Source organism: Heloderma suspectum, chromosome 6 (genome assembly GCF_057233095.1).
Source record: "Heloderma suspectum isolate Gila_16-S chromosome 6, 16-S_ref, whole genome shotgun sequence".
In the NCBI taxonomy this organism is placed as follows: domain Eukaryota; kingdom Metazoa; phylum Chordata; class Lepidosauria; order Squamata; family Helodermatidae; genus Heloderma; species Heloderma suspectum.
In genome coordinates this window covers 115763918-115785201 of record NC_139463.1, presented here as the reverse complement: position 1 = coordinate 115785201, position 21284 = coordinate 115763918, and the positions used below count along the sequence as shown (strand labels likewise).

The 21284-nt window shown below is 48.5% G+C and overlaps 1 protein-coding gene across 2 annotated transcripts in view; it reads right to left on the bottom strand.

Annotated features, from left to right (window-relative positions):
* Positions 1-21024, bottom strand: part of PLOD3 (procollagen-lysine,2-oxoglutarate 5-dioxygenase 3) — a 35581-nt gene extending 14557 nt beyond the window's left edge. Inside the window, exons 1-5 of one of the 2 annotated variants that reach the window (XM_084806226.1) lie at positions 20862-21024; positions 6688-6779; positions 3605-3741; positions 1601-1764; positions 214-326 (exon numbers count right to left, since the gene is read on the bottom strand). In XM_084806226.1, coding sequence (XP_084662352.1) covers positions 214-326; positions 1601-1764; positions 3605-3741; positions 6688-6779; positions 20862-20970 — 615 coding nt within the window. In that variant the 5' untranslated portion in view covers positions 20971-21024. Of the gene's footprint in view, positions 1-213; positions 327-1600; positions 1765-3604; positions 3742-6687; positions 6780-19743; positions 20241-20861 lie in introns of those variants that run through there. The other variant, XM_084806225.1, reaches the window with a different exon arrangement.
* Between the last annotated feature and the right edge of the window lie 260 nt (positions 21025-21284).

Genomic DNA, 21284 nt, shown 5'->3' with positions numbered 1-21284 from the left:
AAGTGGCAGACATGTAGAATTCTCAGACTTTTGTAATACTCAGGTTATGCAGGATTACAGGCATTTCAAGGTTCATCTTTCTATGTGTTAAGAAACTTAATACCCGCATCAGTCAGTGAGACCAAGTATCTTAATGCAGGTAGCAGGAATTACTCCTAAGGCAAAGGGTAGGGGAAGCAATGATTCGCCCTGCTCCTCTCTCGCTGCACTCACCCGCAAGGCAGGATCCAGGTAGATGCGCGTATAGAAGAGCTGGTCGTCATCGTTGTCCTTGTACTTCCATAGCTGCACAATGCGATGGATGGTGGAGGCGTAGCCAATGAACCCTGAGAGACAGAGGGGGCCATTATGGTATTTTAGGGGCATGCATTATTTAAGCCTTGTAGTCTTGAGGGCTAGAAACTTTTTATTGTTCTTAATTAATGAAAGCAGAAATTCATAGGATGCTGAACTTTCTACGCAGATCTGCTTTTGGATGCCAATTGCCAAACTTGCCGATTGAATGGGACAGTCTTCAAACAGATTAGCACTTAGCCTGTTCAAAATACACTCACTCACTTGATTATTATGCATTACTTTTTAATGCGCACCTGAGCTACAGTCTCTGTGCCCCTCCAGAAGGACGTTAATAGTAGCATCTGGGCCAAAGCAGAGAGGACAGTTGCTGAAGGGGAGGCCAAGACATTATCTACCCGATCACCCATTTCCTGGGCTATCTGTATTCTTTTTATTTGCTGGCTTGCTGCAGAGACCCATAATCTGGCATCTAGTATGAACTCTTTGGTACCCTGCAAATCTGATAAGAACATAAGAAGAGCCATGCTGCATCAAACCAAGGGTCCATCTAGTCCAGCATTCTGTTCACACCATGGCCAACCAGCTGCCCACAGGGAACCCCACAAGCAGGAGATCAGTGCAACAGCACTCTCCTGCCCATGTTCCCCAGCAACTGGTGTACATAGGCATACTGCCTCTGGTACTGGAGGTAGCATACAGCCATCAGGACTAGTAGCCATTGATAGCCTTCTTCTCCGAGAATTTATCTAACCCCCTTTTAACGCCATCCAAATTACTACATCCTGTGGTAGCGAATTCCATAGTTTATCCGCTGTGTGAAGACGCCCTTCCTTTTCTCTGTCCTGAACCTCCCACCAATCAGCTTGATGGGATCATGACCCCAGGTTCTAGTATTATGAGAGAAGGACAGAAATCTCAGCTTTCATTCGTTCAAAACACACAAGCTTCTAGTCCATATGGTTATAAACCCGAACACACGTGAGCAATGAATGGGTGGAATCTCAGCCAGAAAGAGAGCACCACCAATACTTCTCATGGACAAAGAGCGCCCCACATAGTTCTCATTCCCCTGCCCCAACAGCAGTTGTTCCTTGGCCCCTGGCATCCTGACGCTCCACTTATCCACGGTTACTAAAAAAAGGCCCATTATCATTTAGAAACCCATCGCGTGGCATAAAAAATATGCAAAACCTACTGCATGTTTGCGTCACATATTCCAGCTGCAGAATCTGAGCCTCCCTGGCACAGAATTTGAGCCTTTTCACCCGAGTCCTCCCTCCCTTTGGCACAGCGAGCTCTTTACCTCCAGAATTCAGGAATCGGTTGCCTACGGACACCGGTGGGTACTTCTCAGCCAGCGACCACTCCGGCCAGCAGAAGCTTTCTGCCGAGAAGACCAGCCTGCTCTTGAAGTGCAGGAACTTCCAGAGTAGCTCGACGGGGCTTCCCGCCAGGATCACATCATAGCTGGGGAGTGAACAAGAAGACGGATTCTGGGTGTGTGCTTGAAACGACGTTTCAGCCCTATTGGCGAGGAGCCTTAGGTGGGCAAACCACATGCTTTATTGTGGATTCCATCCCTGGACATCTTTGGTTAGCCCCCTACCCTTTTCTGCAGCCCCTGCCTCCGTAGTGCTGAATTCGCTGAGTCTTCCACAGCAAATTTGGCTGCAGCGTGGGATGTGGCCCCCGGTGGGGGGAATGGGCCCCCAAAGCCCCAGACGCCACCCACCTCTGGGTTAGAGGGTGTCATTCCTATTTATTCAACATTCCTATTTATATAGCACCATCGGCTTCCACATCTGTTTTCTCCAAGGAGCTCCAGTTGGAGGGTGAGTGTAGGACTATCCCATTTTATCAGCACAATCACCTTGCAAGGTAGGTTAGGCTGCAAACGAATGATTGCCCAAGGCCGCCTATCGAACTTCAAGGCTGAGTTGCTGAGTGGGGAAATTTTAATCCAGATCATATTTATTTATTAATAATAATATTTATATGCTGCTTAATATAATCAAGTCTCTAAGACAGCAATCCTATGGCCCCTGCACAGCATCTCAGGGGCCACAGGATAGTTCAGAGTCATGGATCCAAGGTCGGAGACAGTGCTCTGAGGTCGGAGAAAGAGCTCCAACCTCGGAACCAGGAGCTCCCATCCTCCTTCCCCTTCCCCTCACAGCCAGCCCAGAGAGAACTGCACCAGCTGTCTCTCCAAGGCTGCAAAAGCAACCTCGGAGGGCAGGCAAAGGGGGTGTTCTTGTGGGCAGGGAGTGAGGAGGCCAGCTTATGAGGAATCCTCTAGCCTCCCCAGCATCCTTCTCTTCCTCTCCCCAGCGCCTGGGCTAGATGGGCAAAAATGCCCTTCTAGCTGAAATGCAGGGCAGGAGGAGCACAGAGGCAAAGATCGGCTCCGCGCTCCTCTCACTCTGCATAGGCTGGCCATCAGCCTCCGAATTCGGAGGCTGGCGGGCATTCGGATAGAACTGCGCCCCAAGTGATTAGAGATCTCCCTATGCCGCACATCAAAGTGTGACAAATTACAAATACCCGGGAGGTATCATAATAAGTGCCTGCCGCTCATTACCTCTCCCTTGAGAAGAACATATATTACCATGCCAAACATCAATCTCGCATCTTCTTTCCTTGCACCACCTGCTCTGTGCACTCCAGCCCCCACACCCAAAAGGGAAGATCCTGACCTCCCCATCATTCCCTGATTCAGTAAAGTGCAGTGCCAACCTCAGATCGTTTACTTGCAGCCTGCACAGGGAATATATTATTTCCACATCTCACCTGTCCTGAGTTTTGTGCACCAGGCAGGCAAAAAAAGAAAAGGAAAAAAGAAACATTTCAATCTAAGCTGCACAACAGCTCTGTGAAGTAGCTCACCATCACACTCAGTTTACTGTCAAGTTATTGAGGTAGACATAGGGAGACTGGCCCATGAAAAAATCAAGTCAGATGGTGGGTACTGTATGCTCTGAGCGTGCATGTGGAACCAGCTGGGCACCACCACAAGGGATCCAAACACGTCGCTATCAGTCTCCCAGCTCTGTGGAACCGGCTGGGCACCAGCATGTGTGAAACCTCCAGCATGTGTGGAAATGGCTGGGCACCCCCACAAGGGATCCTAAACACGTTGCTATCAGTCTCCTAGCTTTGTGAAAACAGCCAGGCTCTAGCATGTGTGGAACCTCCAGCATTTAAGGAACCAGCTGGATACCACCACAAGGGACCTAAACACATCGCTATCAGTCTCCCAGCTTTGCATTTTCTAGCCACAGAACCAGGCCAATGTTTGTCAGCCCACCTGTCCACAAACATGACGATCATGTCCTCATCATTTGCATATTTCTTCATTTCGGCCTTCAGCCAACGGACCTTCTGTCCTCCGCCAACTGTCCGGGCTACATCCCCTCCCTTCCAGTCTTCACCTAGGCCAAGAGTCTTGGGAAAACACACAGGCCACAGGTAAGACAGATGTAGACATTTATTCTTTTCATTTTAGAAGCAACCAATGAAAGGATTTCCCTGCCCCGCCACACACACACACACCCCCCGCGCGGATTCAGACACTCCTACGTTGGACACAGTTGTTCATGCAACAATCTTTCATAACCATGGAGGGTGAATCTGGCCCACTTGGGCATGTTATCCAGCCCACAGTGGGGACCAGAGGGCGATTTGCCCCTCCAAATATCTCAACAGCCTTGTTAATAAACACCGAACTCCCAATCTCCAGCAAAGAATCCTCTATCGTCCCCTTGTACCAGGTTCAGAGGCAGTATGCCACTGAATATCAGGCGCAGGAAAGTTCCAGTTGACAAAGGCCATTAGCCTGGTGGTACAAGGGAGAGGGCCTTCTCAGTGGAGTCTGGAGTCAGCTTTCTTTGAAGGTCTTCAGGAAAGCTCTGAAGACCGACCTGTTTTTGCTGGCCTCTTGGGCTGCTTTTTATTGGTAATTTCTGTTTTTATTGATAACCTCTGTTTTTATGGATTTTTATTGAATATAGTCATGTGAAATATTATTGTTTCATGTGAAATATTATATTACATGACTATTGAATAGTCATGTGAAAAAGAAAGTACACCCGCTTTGAGTTCTATGGTTTTACGTATCAGGACATAATAAAAATCATCTGGTCCTTAGCAGGTCTTAAAATTAGGTAAATACAACCTCAGATGAACAACAACACATGACATATTACACCGTGTCATTATTTATTTTACAGAAATAAAGCCAAAATGGAGAAGCCACGTATGAAAAACTAAGTACACCCTTACTGCTTCCATAGGTATGAAGAGGCGAAGTAGCAGCCAGTAGAAGCTGCTAATCAAATGCCCTTGATTAATTGATCATCAGCAAGTGTGACCACCTCTATAAAAGCCGAAGTCTCAGGAGTTTGCTGGTCTCGAGCATTCAGGTGTGTGTTAACACAATGCCAAAGAGTAAAGACATCAGCAATTACCTTAGAGAAGCAATTGTTGCTGCCCATCAATCTGGGAAGGGTTATAAGGCCATTTCCAAACAATTTAAAGTCCATCCTTCTACAGTGAGGAAGATTATTCACAAGTGGAAAACATTCAAGACAGTTGCCAATCTTCCCAGGAGTGGACGTCCCAGCAAATTCACCCCAAGGGCAGACCGTGCAATGCTCAGAGAAATTGCAAAACATCCAAGAGTTACATCTCAGACTCTACAGGCCTCAGTTAGCATGTTAAATGTTAAAGTTCATGACAGTACAATTAGAAAAAGACTGAACAAGTATGGTTTGTTTGGAAGGGTTGCCAGGAGAAAGCCTCTTCTCTCTAAAAAGAACACGGCAGCACGGCTTAGGTTTGCAGAGTTGCATCTGAACAAATCACAAGACTTCTGGGACAATGTCCTTTGGACAGACAAGACCAAAGTGGAGATGTCTGGCCATAATGCACAGCGCCACATTTGGTGAAAACCAAACACAGCATATCAGCACAAACATCTCATACCAACTGTCAAGCACGGTGATGAGGGGTGATGATTTGGGCTTGTTTCGCAGCCACAGGACCTGGGCACCTTGCAGTCATTGAGTCGGCCATGACCTCCTCTGTATACCAAAGTATTCTAGAGTCAAGTGTGAGGCCATCTGTCCGACAGCTAAAGCTTGGCCGAAATTGGGTCATGCAACAGGACAATGATCCCAAGCACACCAGCAAATCTACAACAGAATGGCTGAAAAAGAAAAGAATCAAGGTGCTGCGATGGCCCAGTCAAAGTCCAGACCTCAACCCGATTGAAATGCTGCAGCGGGGCCTTAAGAGAGCTGTGCATAAACAAATGCCCGCAAACCTCAATGAACTGAAGCAATGTTGTAAAGAAGAGTGGGCCAAAATTCCTCCACAACGATGTGAGAGACTGATAAATTCATACAGAAAACGATTACTTCAAGTTATTGCTGCTAAAGGTGGTTCTACAAGCTATTGAATCATAAGGTGTACTTAGTTTTTCACATGTAGCTTTTCCATTTTGGCTTTATTTCTGTAAAATAAATAATGACACGGTGTAACATGTGCTGTTGTTAATCTGAGGTTGTATTTACGTGATTTTAAGACCTGCTAAGGACCACATGATTTTTATTATGTCCTGATACGTAAAACCATAGAACTCAAAGAGGGTGTACCTTCTTTTTCACATGACTGTACTTACTGATTTTTATTGTATCCATTTTGTACATTTTTTTTTTAATCTCATGTGCCACCTGGGGAGGCTTCCACCCATAAAGGTGGCCATTTAAAAAAAATGAAAATAAAGAAATTATAAAGACATTTCTAAGCAATATAAACTGTATAAACCCATAATGAAATAGTGTATGCAATTTAGAAGAGACAATACATATGACAAGATCACTATTCTCAGAAAGCTTGTTAGAACATGCACGTTTTCAGCAGGCACCGAAAACCCAGAAGGGTTGGTACCTGTCTTATTTATTTATTGCATTTATATCCCGCCATTTTTCCTCTTGCAAGGAACCCAAGGCGGCTTACATTATCGTCCTCCTCTCCATTTTATCCTCAGAACAACAACCCTGTGAGGTAGGTTGGGCTGTGAGTCTGTGACGGGCCCAAAGTCACCCAGTGAGCTTCCATGGCCGAGTGGGGACTAGAACCCAGATCTCCCAGCTCCCAGACCAACACTCTCGCCACTACACCACACTGGCTCTCTAATTTGTAGAAGCAGGGAATGGGTGCTGTGATGCTGAAGGCCCTAACTGGAGCCCTCACAGACCAGACCTCCAATATCCCAGGCACCACCAGGAAGATATCTCCTGAGGAGCGCAGCAGTCAAGCAGGCAGACATAGGAGGTGAGGCGATCTCAGATTTTCCTGAGCAAAGATGAGGAGGGGCGGTTCGTGCACCTTGACAGTGTAGTTGAAGTACTTGGCAGTCCGCAGGAAGCGCTGGTACCCCTCCGTCTCCTCCGTGGCAGCAGTCAGGACCAGGAGTTTGCCTGAAAATAGGGAGGCACACACCACACAAAAGAGCGTCAAGAACAGAAATCAGAAAATTTTGCAAAGGACAGATCTACACGTCCCCATTTCTGCAACCGAGGGCGGGATCACTGGCGTACAGTCGCATACAGTCATCTAGTTTCCTAAACTGTTTTGGCTGCTAGTGAGGAGTTCGGAGTGTTTTTCCAGCCGTTCAAGAAGCCAGTGCCTAGAAAGTGGATGATGGCACCAAATCATTTGAATTATTATTATTTTTTCCAGCCCTGAGGATTTAAGATTTTGGGATGCATTCAACTCAGTTTGAACAGATCCAGCCAAGGACAATTTAACAAGAGCTCTTTTACAGAGAGGTGAATGCATAGGGCTGGATTTATTATCATCACTGTCATCGTCATCCCAGCCTTCTTCCAGGGAGCTCAGGCCTGTATTACCCCTTTAATCCTCACACTAACCCTGTGAGGTAGGCTAGGCTAAGAGATGATGGAGGTCACCTACTTTTGGCCAAGCGGAAATTTGAACCCCGGTATAAGTCCAACGCTGTAGCACAGACTAGCTGCTGCAACACACCCTCCCATAACCTGGAGCAGCAATCTTCAGCCTTACAATTGACCTTCTGCCATCTCTGGACTAAGGGTCAAACTACACATGATGATAAAAGACACTTGAAGAAAAGCACGCTTAAACCGGTCGCTTTTATTCTGAAGGAAAAGAAACAACGGAGCCCTGATGTGTAACATGCCAGCAGTCCAGCAGGGCGAGGCAAGGGGAGAAGAGGGATTCTCACAAGGAAACCAGTGTGGGGCCCTGATCAAGACTGAGAGCACATTCCAGTTCTGGGGCCCCATGGCTGCGTTTCCTTCCAAAGAAACATTGCCAGTTTGAGCACACCTAAAAACAAACATATTTATCGAAACAATTTATCATAACAATCATGAAATGATCTCCCCAGTGAATGATCTCCCTGCCCGGCACCAACATTACTGTCGTTTCCACACCAGGTTTAGACCTTTCTCTTTTCTCAGGCATTCGGCAGCATATGATGAGTTTTAAGCAGGTCCTGGATCTATCTTATGGCTTTCTTAAAGTTGTTTTTAGATGTGTGTTGTCTCTGTGTGTACTGTCTGTTTGTGTGTTTTTATGGAAAAGGTTTTTAAACTTTGTACTTGTTATGGTTTTTAATCTTTATAAACCGCACAGACAGCTTAGGCTATGGGGCAGTATAGAAATGCAAATAATAATAATAATAATAATAATAATAATAATAATAATAATGTAACTTGTAATAACATGTAAAGTAACATGTAGTTGGGCCCTAAATTGCCTATTTTCCATCCCCTGCAGGCCTGCAACTCACAGTTCAGGTTTTGCTCCAACTGCATTCTGTGGGGGATGACAACTCAGCCCTCCAGCGCCTCCCCCCAACTTTCCCAGCAGCCTAGAACTTTCACGCAATCCCATACCGCCCCCCCATAGCACTAGCTATCACATTCCTAGTGATTAGGTGGTTGAAAGATGCTGCTTCATCCCCAGGGCAACCAGCTGCTGTGAGAGCTTAAAAGGAAGGAGCCTCTATTCTAAAGGGGGGGAGGGAGGGAAGTCGGGGGGGGGGGGCTACAGGAGAGCAGGGGGAGAACGGAGGCATGCCTACCACTGGGATCCCTGTTAACGGGCATGAGCATTTTGCAGAGTGTTTCGCTTGGACCAGGATTATTTTGCTCAAATTGCACCTGAGCCACGAACTGCACGTTCTTCCAGGCACCTAACTGCAAGCACAGAGAAGTGGTCCAAAAACAACAACAGCAACATCACTTCTACTAGCAGAGGTCAGAGGTGAAGTGTTTTTTCTCTCACTCACACACACAAATATCAAGCCTTTGGCTTAGGGTGGGGCATCTGACAGCTCCAAAAATCTTTTTGGGTCAGGGGACCAGTTAAAGAAGCGTCACGTATTTATAAAGTATTTATAACCATCACGTATTCATAAAGCATTGAGAAAGTATTTATAACGCACCCTTCCCTAACTCAGCGCTCTCCAGACGTGTTGGACTACAAACCCCAGCATCCCCAACCAGCTGGCTGGGGGTGCTGGGGTCTGTAGTCCAACACATCTGGAAGGGGTCAAGTTGGGAAAGGTTGTTGCAAAGCATTAACTTTATCAGAAGAACAATCATGGAGATACTTTAAAATATCAATCAACTGCTTTGATATTCATATGCTACATTTCCACCGGGATCAGCCTACATTTCCAGTTGAAATAATAATGATGGTGATGATAAGAATGACATTTAAAACAGAAAAAGAGGAAAGGGCTGGCCAATGCTAAAACAACAAAAGTCAGGTTTTAAAAGGCAGACTAATTCTTTATCAGTATCAGCTTGGTTTTTTTCAATATACCTCTGTCTGCATCATCAACAGTGGAATCCTATGCATGTCTACTCAGAAGTAAGCCCCACTGAGCACAATGGGTCTTGCTCCCAGGCAAATGTGTATAAGATTGCAGCCCAAACACGGTTTGCCCCTCATTGATCCAGGGTCAGCAGGCGAGCAGCCCTCACTCCCATCTTTGCTAACAAACAACACTACATAAATTATTTAATTTTTCCCGCCAGAATATGCTGCCATCTACAGAGTGGCATCCTCGGCTTCATGGAATCTTTGACAATATTTAACCACAGTCAAAATAACAGGATTGCCAAGCCTATTTTGGGCTCCACCCTCCACAAACAGATGTGTGTGAATGCATCAGATTTCTGGGGAATAAAGCCCTTCTCTTTAGTCATGCATGCACGCCACACGTACAGTCTCTCCTGCAGCTATGGAGGTAATCCACGCAGCTGTAGTGTTGGCTGGAACATCCCAAATTCTGCTGGGACCATTAACTCTTCCTCGTTCCCATGGCATTTTCAGCCTACACAGGCTGTGAGGAAGACATGAGCCATAAGCCCATGTGCCAGGTTTCTGGAGCGTGGGGGCTCTGAGTCACACCACGTACACAAGTTCAAACCCTTTTACTCTCAGCTCATCAATGCAAAATAACCACCATGCCATCCCTCACTCTGTACCCACAATTTCTATGGGCAGAAATTCCATTCTAGATTTCCCTCGTACAGAAGCGTTGTTAGGCCTGGGCCCCTGGGTACTTGGCCCGAATCTGTTTCCCGGCGCCTCAGATCTATTCACCAGAATCCTGAGTGCCAATGGAAGGTTTCTTTCTTAGCGGAGGGAGCAAGCCAATGGCCCCTAGACATTGTCGGAGGGGCCATAGGAGACTGGGGATTCCCCTCTCCAAGGTCAGATACAGCACTCTGACCTCGGAAGGGGGAGTCAGAGATCCAACCCCCTCCCCTATCCGCTTGCAGCCAGCATGGAAAGAACCACACAGGCTGCTCTCCGAGGTAGGACAAGCGACCTCAGAGTGGGGGGAAAGGGGTCATTTCTGGGGGTGGGGAGGAGAATGGAGAGGCCAGGCTACGAGCTATCCTGAGCTTCTTCCAGCCTCCTTCCCTCCCCCTCTGAAGCTCTGTTGCTAGATGGGCAAAAAAGCCCACCTAGAGAAAAATGCAGGGCAGGAGAACAGGGATGCAAAGATTGCCTCCACCGCTCCTCCCACCCTGCACTGAATGTTTGGAAGCCTCAGAGTTTGGAGGCTTCCGATCATTGAGGGCGCAATCAATAGGATTGCTCCCTTAATCGCCATGCAGGGGGCAATTTTCAATGGGATTGCAGTGGGGGAAAGAAGGGTTAACTCTACTCTCCCCACATGCTGCAATACCCACCCAACCTCAACCCCTAATTCTCCCTGCATGGCAGGAAAGCTTAGAAAAAAAAAACCTTTTCTCATTGGTTTGGGATGATCTGGGACAGGGTGGAAATTAATGGAGGAATTTATTTTCTTTGCGATTATTTGGATGGGAAATTAATTGGCTAGCTGTGCCTCCTGTGAAATGTAAATAAAACCTTGTAATTACATCTACATTTGGTCAAATATAAATCAACATATGCAAATTTAATGCAGATTTGTGTCCTATCAGTCTCAGCCCTGAATCTTTTAAGTGCCTAGAAACATCCCTGCCTGTGTACAGAAAGAAGATCCACACTTTTAGCATCTTGGCTGAACACATGACAGGGTGCTTAATGCAAGTTATGCTCCATGCTCTAGAAATGAGCAAAACCACCTCGTTCCACTCCAAAGGATACTGATTTTCTTGGAGAAAGTTAGCCAGAGATCTGCCTGCTTTTCCAGAACCAATATTTACATCCAGCAGCCCTGGCTCTGGAGTCTTAGCAAAGTCTACCAGGTACCACGAGTTCCACAGAAGTCCCTAAAAGCAGACAGAGGCCTCATGCACGGATGGGGCACAAGGACATCGCCATAGCATGTTGGCACAACGGGCCTCTATGCATGCACAGCAAGGGCTGCACTGTAGAAACGTACAGGACCTGGTTGGAAAAACCCAGCAGATTCTGGTGAATCTCAAGTGCTGATGTACGGCTACAAAAGCTACAGAATGAGATGGTAGAGTCCTGATCAGTCAGTGCCATTTCAGACCGCAGGACGGGGAGGAGCCATTTTTGAATGTCCACCTAAGAAGCTCCCTGCTTACAAAGAACTAACAGGTGGAAAGTTCGCCATTTCCTGTGCTACGTTTCTGTTTCTGGGAGTTTAAGAAACAAACATACACACCAAACAAATCCAGCTACAGTCTGAAGTGATAACGCTCATTCTACCACCTCCTTCCACCACATCGGTCGATCGGGCCTCTGTCTCGGTGCTAACCATTGGCTGCTCTCACATCCACTGGGAGGAGAAGCAATTCATGGTATCCTGAGCTGCACAAGAATGCAAACTTGGCGCCACTCGACTCCAGAATGTGGACAAAGAGTTTGGGGTTGATTTTTACACTATACTTTCAGAGCTGAGTAGCTGTGCTCGGTCTTCAGACATCTGGAACCCCAGGAAAGGGCATCCAGGGTGAAGGGCGTCTCATGAAAGAAGCTTGGACTTTTCGGAGTGACGGGCAGGCATCTTGTCATGCCACGTCCCTCGGGCGCCTTGCTGCCGCCTGCCACTGCCATGCTCCAGAGCTAGGCCTCCTCCTACAGCCGGCACAGCTAAGTGGCTCAGGGGCATCTCTCTCGGCTGTGGCCTGCTTTCTGCTGTGAAATTTCCCCCTTCTCTTTTTAAAGTCTCGCTCATCCTCTTTTGGCTCCGATGGCCGCACGGGCAGTGGCAGGGGCGCCTCTGGTTCTTCAATGAGCCTTTCAGCTGGTCAGGAATGTAGTCTTGGGGGAGGGCCAAAGCTGCCGCTCTGGCATGGGAAGGTAAAAGCAGAGAAGCCAGGAGCGGGCTAGGGCACTTTGGGTCGCCTGCGAGAGCAGGAGCAGAGCTACTTCAGGCTTCTCCTCCTACCTCGCATGCCAGTGGATGGTGTACCGGTCTGGCCACCGGCACAAAAGCAAGAGTGTTTGGATCACAAGACAGCCCATGCATGGCCACTGAACTCCCTGTTATATCCTGCTAGATTTTCCAAACATGAGAACTAGAACTTCACTTTTTTCCAGTTATATGATCTGCTAAGATTCCCAAGCAACTCAAAAACACTTTGTGTCATCCACCCACAATATATGGCTGTGTCCCTGGTAGTGGAGCCAGCTGTTAACCAGACTGGGCCAGAAGAGCTGTCTTCCCTGATCTGATGCCCTCCAGATGTTTTGGACTGCAACTCCCAGAATTCCTAGTCCTTGGCCATGCTGGCTGGGGGATGATGGGAGCTGAGGTCCAAATAGCTGGAGGGCAGCAGTTGGGAAAGGCTGGGCTGGGCAATGATGGCCTGCAGGGCTCCCTCAAGCTCGTTGCCAGGTCGGGCTGAGTCTGAAACTGGACAGTCACCTTGTTCCTCAGGGCTCAGTCCTATGCAGCAGGACTGGCTGTGGAATGCTAGGAATGGTAGGACTTTTTTTCTGTCTAAACATGCCTAGGATTGCGCCCTTAAACTTCAAGCTATTTCATTTTAAACTCTCCTGACTGAAAGGCAATTTCAAGATTTTGCACACCAGGTTGGTTTTTTGTTTCTGTCTTAAATCCAAGGAGGTTGCAAGACACTTCAGGCTTGGTTTGTCGGACCCTTCAGGTTGGAGCGAGAAGACCAAAGGATTAATTTAGTATTGGGGCTCAGGTGTGAAACCTGCTTTCGACAATCAGCCTTGGAACACGTACACAGTTAACAGTATATCTCTGAACTTGTGCAGAGTGCCCGGCTTCTCTCGCCACGCAAGAGCCACTGCAAAACTCCTCACACGGGCCAGAGAAAGAACAGCTGCGGGGAGCTTGTTTTACCCCTCCCTGCCAGAAAGAATACCTATAATTATTTTCATTTCATTTATTATATTTCTATACCACCGAATAACCAAAGCCCTCTGGGCAGTTCACAAAAATTGAACTTTGAAGCGAAGATCTGGTGCCTGAGTTTTGCTCCCCCACCCCCGCCCTGCCAATCCCTTTTTCTTTTGTGTTGCATCTTTTAAATTGTAAGCCTGAGGTCAAGGTCTCAGTATTAACCTTTGTAAGCTACTCTGGAAGCCTTTTGGCAGGGAGAGGCTGAAGAGTAGGGTAAAAATACTGCAAATAAATAAATGATCTGGAGCTGGCAGGTTAAGGACATGGGCATTCACACAAGCCTGAGCTATAAAACTACTGTCATCTTCAGAAGTAACCACCAATTCCACAGTCCTACTGCAGTAGTTGCAAATTTAAAAAAAAATGTAACTAAACTACACTGAAAATCATGTGGCCTCTTTGGCCCAGAGCAGAATGCTTCTAGACAGCCAGAGTCACCACTGTCACTTAACACAAACCAAAGAGTCCCCCCCAACACACACACACTAAACACGGGGGAGGAACCTGCGGCCTTCTAGTTGCCGTTGGCCTTCAATCCCCATCAGCCCCAGGCAGCATGGCCAATGGTCATCAATGCTGGGGTTTGTAGTCCGGGACCATCTGGATGGGGGCACAGGTTTCCCACTCCCCGCCTGAACACTCCAAAGTGAACATTTCCTGGAAAGGGATTTCCCCGCTGGGCTGCCAACGTTGCCTGCCAACCCATGATCGAATCCCTCTGGCGAACTTTTCCCAAGCTACTATTTTTCACTCCACAAACATTGGAAAGTCTGGCTAAAGTCTCCCCAGCGTTCCGGCCCGTCACCAGAGAATTCTAGAACCTGCCAGCAACATCTCAAATTGTCCAGTGTGTGCAGAGAGAGTGTGTGTTAGCTGACCACAGAAAGAAAAGAAAAACCAGTCAGTCAGCCTAGGAGGGCAGCAGAATGACAGAAAGACCCGGACAGTGGAAAGCAACGTGATTAAGCTGCAGCCTAACAAATGGTCCGCAGGAGCAAGGAATATGAACCCCATATCCCATCAAGGAATATGATGACGAGAAGGAATGCTAGGATCCTGGGCAAGGAGGTCTCCAGATTCAGATATCCCCAGTTCTATATTCGAATTACGTTAGAGGGGCATTATTTAGGGGGAAGTAGCAGCCCTTTCACCCCTTCCTTCCTTCACTGTGAACAGCAACTGAGGCCTTGGTACTAGGTCACATTAACCATTGCAGGACTGAGATTGCCGGTCATAGAAAAACAGGCTATATCTGTCACCTAGGTGCCAACTCATTGGGAGAGAAAATGCTTTTGTACTTTGCATACTATGTTCCCGGCTAGAGGCGAGTTTAATTCCACTTGTGTGAAATTGGGAGGTGGCTTTAAGGTAGGACAGACAACTGGCAGCCCAAGGGCCATATCTGTCCCCAAGGCTGGCTTCCCATTGATCCTCAGCACAGCCAAGGATCTCTTCCCTGCCCCCCATGCAAGTAAGATATGGGCAAAGGGCTCTTTAATCCCTTCCTCTCCATTTATTAATAGCAACTGGAGTTATCCCTCAGATACCTTCACTGCTCTGTCCTGTGCTCAAATCAAAACAGAGAAAAATGGGGGTCGAACAGCAGAGGAGTGTCAAGAGAACCCTGCCAAGGCTTCAGCTGCGGAAATGGGGGGGGGGGTAAACCACCCTTTGCCTATATATTACTTGTACAGGGCAAAGTGGCAGTAATGGGGTGGGGAAAATCCTTGGAGTCCAGGGCTATACCAAGAACCAAATGGGAAGTCTTGTACCAGGCAGAGCCCTTCGGCTGCCCATCTCTGCTTTAAGCCACCTTCCAATTACCCACAAGGAGAATAACACTTGCTTCAAGCCAAGAACCCAATAGGTCAACCAAGCACTTTCCTCTGCAATGACTTAGCAACGACTGCAGTGACTCAGCAACTCAGCAAGCCTCAGTCCCAGGGGCCAACACCAGCCCTACTGGGATCCCCAAATGGCCATGCCTCTCCCGCTGGTTCCACCCCCTTTCCCCTGACCACCAATCAATTAATGATCTCCCGTCTTCTGTGCAGTTCCCCCCCCCCATTTTAAATGGTTGAACTGCTTCCTCTAAGGCTTAGTTACGAGCAGTAAAAGCTTTAAGCTAAAATATACAGGTATTGGGGGTATTTTGGCCTTGCCCTCTTTGTCTTGGCTCTGCCCAACATTGGAAAGCGGCCCCCAAGAACGTCTTTGAAATAGAATTCGGCCTTCAGTATGAAAGAGGTTCAGCACTCCTGCTCTAGTCACAGCTAGCAAGTTCAGAAAAAGGGTATCTACTGCCAGAAATGGGCCTTTCCCCCCCTTAGTTATGTGAGAGTTCATGCGGTCCAGTACCATGGATCCCAAACGAGACAAGGACCACCCAAATCCCTCCCAGCCGACACTACCACCACCCCCCATCCCATCTCCCCAGCACCACTGTCTGCCAACATTCTATTCATAGAGACAACAGCTCCTCTCCAGAACTGGACAGCTGTCTCCATAGCACAGGCAATACTTCGTCTAGCAGCAGGGTCACATTTCACAAGGCAGGAAGTCTCCAGCCCCCTGAAATGCTATCCAGCAACTTCTGCGAAAATAATTACAGGCAGAGGCGGAGCAGGAGATTCGCCTCCCGGGCATGTTTATTGGACAGCTAAGCCTTCCTGCCTCAACCTGGTGTGCTCCAGATGTGTCGATTACAACTCCCATCATACCCAGCTATCATGACCAGCATGCTGGGGATGACGGAAGGTGTCCTCCAACATCTCTGGAAGGCTGCGTTAAGCCACTGAGGAGGCACTAAGAAGGACAGAATCCCGGCCAAATTGCAAGCTGGGCTGCCCCATCTCGATCCCAAATAAGAGATGCAACGAGCAAAATGGAAGCAGAATCCCTCTACTACAGAGAGAGCTTCTACATACAGGCCAATCCCCCACATCTGGCCCCCAGATAAAAAGTACTCCCTTCAGTCTCACTTATAAGGAAAAGAAAATAGCGTCAAGAGCTGAGCGAGAATTAAGCTGCAGTCCTAATCAGCCTCACTAAACGCAGTGGGAGATGCTTCTGAGCAAACACGGATAGGAAGTCCATGTTTTCAGGTTATGTCTCTTTCTCATTTTCTCCTTAATGTTTTGGCCATGTAATTTCACATGGCCTTCAGCAAGCAACCAGTTCAGACCTCTGGCAAGAGTGATCTTTCCCTTCCCTAGCAGCCCATTGGGTGAGGAGGAAATGGGGTAAAGAGTCCGTAGCTCAGTGGGACCGTAGCTAGGTACTGTAGCTCCGTAGCAGAAGGTCCCAGGTTTGATCCCCGGCATCTCCAAGCAGCGCTGGAAAAATTCCTGCCTGACACTGCTAGTCAGTGTTGCAAATACTGGGCAAGATGGACCAAGGCTCTGATTCAGTATAAGGCAGCTTCATAAGAACATAAGAAGAGCCATGCCGGATCAGGCCAAGGGTCCACCTAGTCCAGCACTCTGTTCACACAGCAGCCAACCAGCTGCCCACGGGGAACCCACAAGCAGGACATGAGTGCAATAGCACCCTTCCGCCCATGTTCCCCAGCAACTGGTGCACATAGGCATACTGCCTCTGATACTGGAGGGAGCACATAGCCATTAGGACTAGTAGCCATGGACAGCCTTCTCCTCCTATGTTCCCATGCTGGAGAGTGAAAATGGCATGTCAGAAAGAGACACCCTCTTTCTGCCTCCACCTACCACTGGCTTCAAGCCCACCCACCTACAACATGTGGAGATTACTCCTGAGGGATTGTGGCCCTTGACAGAAAAAAGGTTGCCCAGGCCTGTTCCAGGTGATGCTTAATAGCGGAGAATATTAAGCCTCCCCCAAGGACTTTTTCGTACATGACACAGGAATTACACCCAACAGGAAGCCCCAGGCAATTCAGACATGTTGCTTGTTGCCAATTGTTGCTCATCTTTTACGTTTTCAAGTGAACTCTTAAGGCAGCTATGGTGCACCCCTAAAAATAAGTAATGTGTGAATCGGGCCAAAAAGGGTGCCCCAGTGCATTGTTCCCAAGAGCCCAGCTTGTTTTAGCAGTTGCCACGTCCAGGAGGCAAATGGATACCTTCCAAATCATAGATGCAAAGTTGGAAGAAACTATAATTGAGGCATCTCAAAGGCAAACCCATCGACCGCCAGAGCTCCCACAGATGAACCTATGTAATCCAGACTATGATGAGTCAGAAGCAGACAGCAGCGGAAGATCATCGGCTTCATACCTTGCTTGTGTGAACATCTGGCCCGCCGCCGCTAGAATACTGGAATAGATGGACCTTGGTGTGATCCAACACAGTACCTTACCAATACAAGCAACAACAAGTGTCACATAGTTCTGGAAGCAATTTTGTTGTGATTTTTAAAAGTCTGCATGTAGCCAACTCTGCAACTTCCACATCTCAAATATAACCAAGGGCAGGAAAGGGGACTTCCTCAAACAATCTACAGCAAACAGTGAAGAAATGTTCATGTCCCAAGAGAATCTAGAGTGATGCAACACTGGGGGAAACCCACACCAGCATTTTCAGTGGATTTGTGCATATTGAAGCAGTTACAGGCCATGCTGAGATTATAGTTCAGTATCTCAAAAACAAGCCTTCCAAAGCAAGTTGAATCAAGGCAGGCTGAGAGACGCCACTGAGAAAGATGCTAAATCCTCCCCAAGAACAATCCTCACGGACGTAAGAAAAGCCACGCTGGATCAGAACAAAGACCTCTCTAGTCCAGCATTCTCTTCACACAGCGGCCCATCAGATGTCCTAATGGGAAGCCCATAAGCAGGACATGAGTGCAACAGCACCCTTGCGCTCGTGTTCTCCAGCAACTCATGAACATAGGCCCACTGCCTCTGCCACTGGAGGCAATGTAGCCAATGTAACCCTAGTAGCCATTGATAGCCTTCTCCTCCATGAATGTGTCTAATCCCCTTTTAAAGCTATCCAAGTTAGTGGCCATCAGTACATCTCATTGATCCTCCTTTGATTAGCTTTGAAGTGTTTGTCAGACTTTGACGGGTGCTAAAAATGACTCATTACAAAAGGTTCTGGGACAACAGACAATCTAAACTCATAAACTCAAGAGATCTTTCTTGATATACTGGGGAAAAAATGGAGTCATATGAAGGCGTTCGCCAAAAAATACTAAAATATTAGATAGATTATTTTCCAGGGGTAATATTCTTTTTGCTGAGATATGATGTGTGCTGTTTCCCTTATGAAAATAAAGTGGTTAAATCTACAAAATCTATCCTCTTTTCTTTCTCTCTCTCCCCACATCACCCTGTATTTCCCACTGAACCTAAGGTGGCATTTCCACCAAAGCTAACTCCGGCTTAGCTTTGGTTGGGACCTGAGACTGATGGCAAGGGTTGGCTGGAGTCAAGGGTAGGCATGGTTGGGCACTGGCCGAGGGCCCATACCTCATCAGAGGCCCACTGTCAAGAGCCCCCTGGACTTGCTCCTCCTCTCCAGCACTGCAACCTCCTTGTTCGCCTGCCTCTTCCTCTGGCCCAGGCAACGGCGGTGGTAAGCAGGAGCAGTGGATGCTGTGCCTACTTGCTCTCTGCCTGTCCAATGAACAAACAGTAGCAATGACGAGCAAGAGAAGCTGGTGACAATGGCAGTGAGAAGATGGACTAAGGAGGGGGCCCACAGACGGTGCCTTGTCCAAGGCCTAGAGCCGGCAGATGGATTAGTAAGAAGAGAGTGCTTTGGATATATGCCGAATGCCCTTTACTCTCCCGCTGAGCGATCATGGACAGTTTCCACTCTCATCTGGATCCTGAAGTTCAGAGGGCTGAAGCTGCAAGCCAGAACGGCCCAGTATCTCCCTTTGACTCTACCAAGATCCACCATCCCATGCATGCTACATTCCCCAGCACATCTGGAGGCCTGGGGAAGCCTAGCCTATAAATGATGGCGGGTGCTTTACAGAACAAGTACCTCTCCAGGGCTGCTGACTCCACCCTGCCCAGCTTCTCTGGTCAAGGGCATGCAAGGGGCTGTACAAATGGTTATTCACCATCAAGACGGTGCTAGGCCCTGTACAGGTTTTCCCCTACGGACTTCCCCTACTGTCTCCGCTTAGCCCGAATTTGTGCCTCTCTTCCCCCTTGTTCTCCCGGGGGTACCTTACTCCAAGATGCCAGGGTTTTGTTGTTGTTGTTTTGCTATAACGCAGCTGCTTTTCCTTCAGCTTATCCCGAAAAGTGAGCAAGCAGAGTCAGGAATTGCACTGGGCCGGCCTTGCACCCAGATAGGTTGGGCGGCGACCTTTCCATCATCCCCAGCCGTGGGCAGCCTGGCTGGGGATGGTGGGATTTGTAGTCCGTGGCACCCAAAGGGCGCTAGGAAGGCTGCGCTAGGCGCTGCAGGAGAGCCCATTTAGCGGCGCAAGAGGCTGCTCGCTCGGTGCCCACTGAGATCCTCCGTCGCTTCTCGCTTTTTCCTATTCTCCGCCAATCCGCCCCCTGTAAGGGTCGCCCCACTACCCGTCTTGCCGCCCCACCACAGCTCGCCTCCGCTGCGCGACCGTACCAGGATCCACAGGCTCTTGCTCTCCGCCACCGGACGCCGCCGCCCCTGCGCCCATCAGCAAGACGGCCAGCGTCGCGGCGGCGACCGCAGCGCTTGGAAAGACGCTTCCCCGCCGCTCCATAGCGCGGGCGAAGCGGGCGCTGAGCGAGGAGACTGCGGGGCCCGCCCGGGGACTCTCTCGCTCTCGCGATCGGCGGGGCTGGGCCAAATTCCAGCTCCTCCCTTTTGCAACGCTGCCGCTGGGCAGGAGAGGTCTGCAGCCTTCGCCCTGTGTCCTTCCTCCAGTAGGGCGCGGGGCGAGCGGGGGCGCGCGCGCCTTCCTTCTCCTTTCCCAGTCGCTGCACCGATTCCCCCTGAACTGGAAGGGAAGACAGGAAGGTTCCCAAGGGACGCGCTCACTGGAGCATCCGCGCCTAGCGATGGATGTGGTTTTTTTTCCTCAATGGGAGCACGGGGGACGTGGGCCTTCCCCATCATCCAATCGGACCGCAGCCCACGCAAAGGGTCGGCCAATCCGGACGCGGGGGCTCCCCCTCTCCCCCTCTGTAGGCCAATTGGGAGCCTGGAAAGTTCGGGATGGTCCAAGAAAGTAGTAGAAGAGAAATGGATGCTTAAAGAAAGTTTAAAGGGGAGGATGGAGGGGAAATGCGCTACTTCCCATGACTGTGCCACGTTGCCGAGGAAACTTCTTCACGCCGCGCATAGCTGTGGAATTCGCTAGGAGAAGATGTAGTGGCGGCCACCAACTTTAAGCATTAAAAGGGGGTTAGACAAAAGTTAGGGAGAAAAAGGGCGCAATCCTATGGATGTTTAGACAGAAAAAAGCCCTACAACTCCCAGCATTCTAGGACTTTTTCTGTCTAAACATTCATAGGATTGCGCCCTAAACATGCAATACGACTGCGCCCAGGCTGCCTGGGGAGTGCTGGGAGTTGTAGGACTTTTCTCTCTCTAAACATGCATAAGATTGCGCCTTTAGGCAATCAGTGGCTACTAGTCATGATGGCTATATATTACCTCCTGTCGCAGAAGCAATATTCCTCTGAATAAAAGTTCAGCCTATAATCTGTACCTATAACACTGAGAGCATTTTAGGCTGCGATCCTCAGCACACTTACCTGGGTGTAAGCCCAATGGGTTACGAGTCTTTCTTCTGAGTAAGCATTCATAAGTTGTTAGAAAAGTATTTGATTTGCCAGTTGTGGGAGGTACAAGAAATATTACCATCCCTCTCACCGCCTTCAAAATTTTAACTTTAACTGTTATCGGTATGTGGGTTAGCAATTTATTTCCGATATCACTGAGCTAAGCTGGCCTAGGGACAAAGATTGATTTAAATAAATGAATACAAAGCCAGAGTCCCTCCGCTGCTTCGTGCAGCCCGATCCTATGCAGAGTGCTGCATACAAAATTGATAAAATGCCCAATTCTGCATACTATCCGGCTGTTATGTTCGCTACCAAGAGGCGCTCAGGACCGTTCTTCGTCCTGATAATCCTTTCTTCACCATTTTCTCCCCCCTTCCTTCCTTCCTTTTCAGT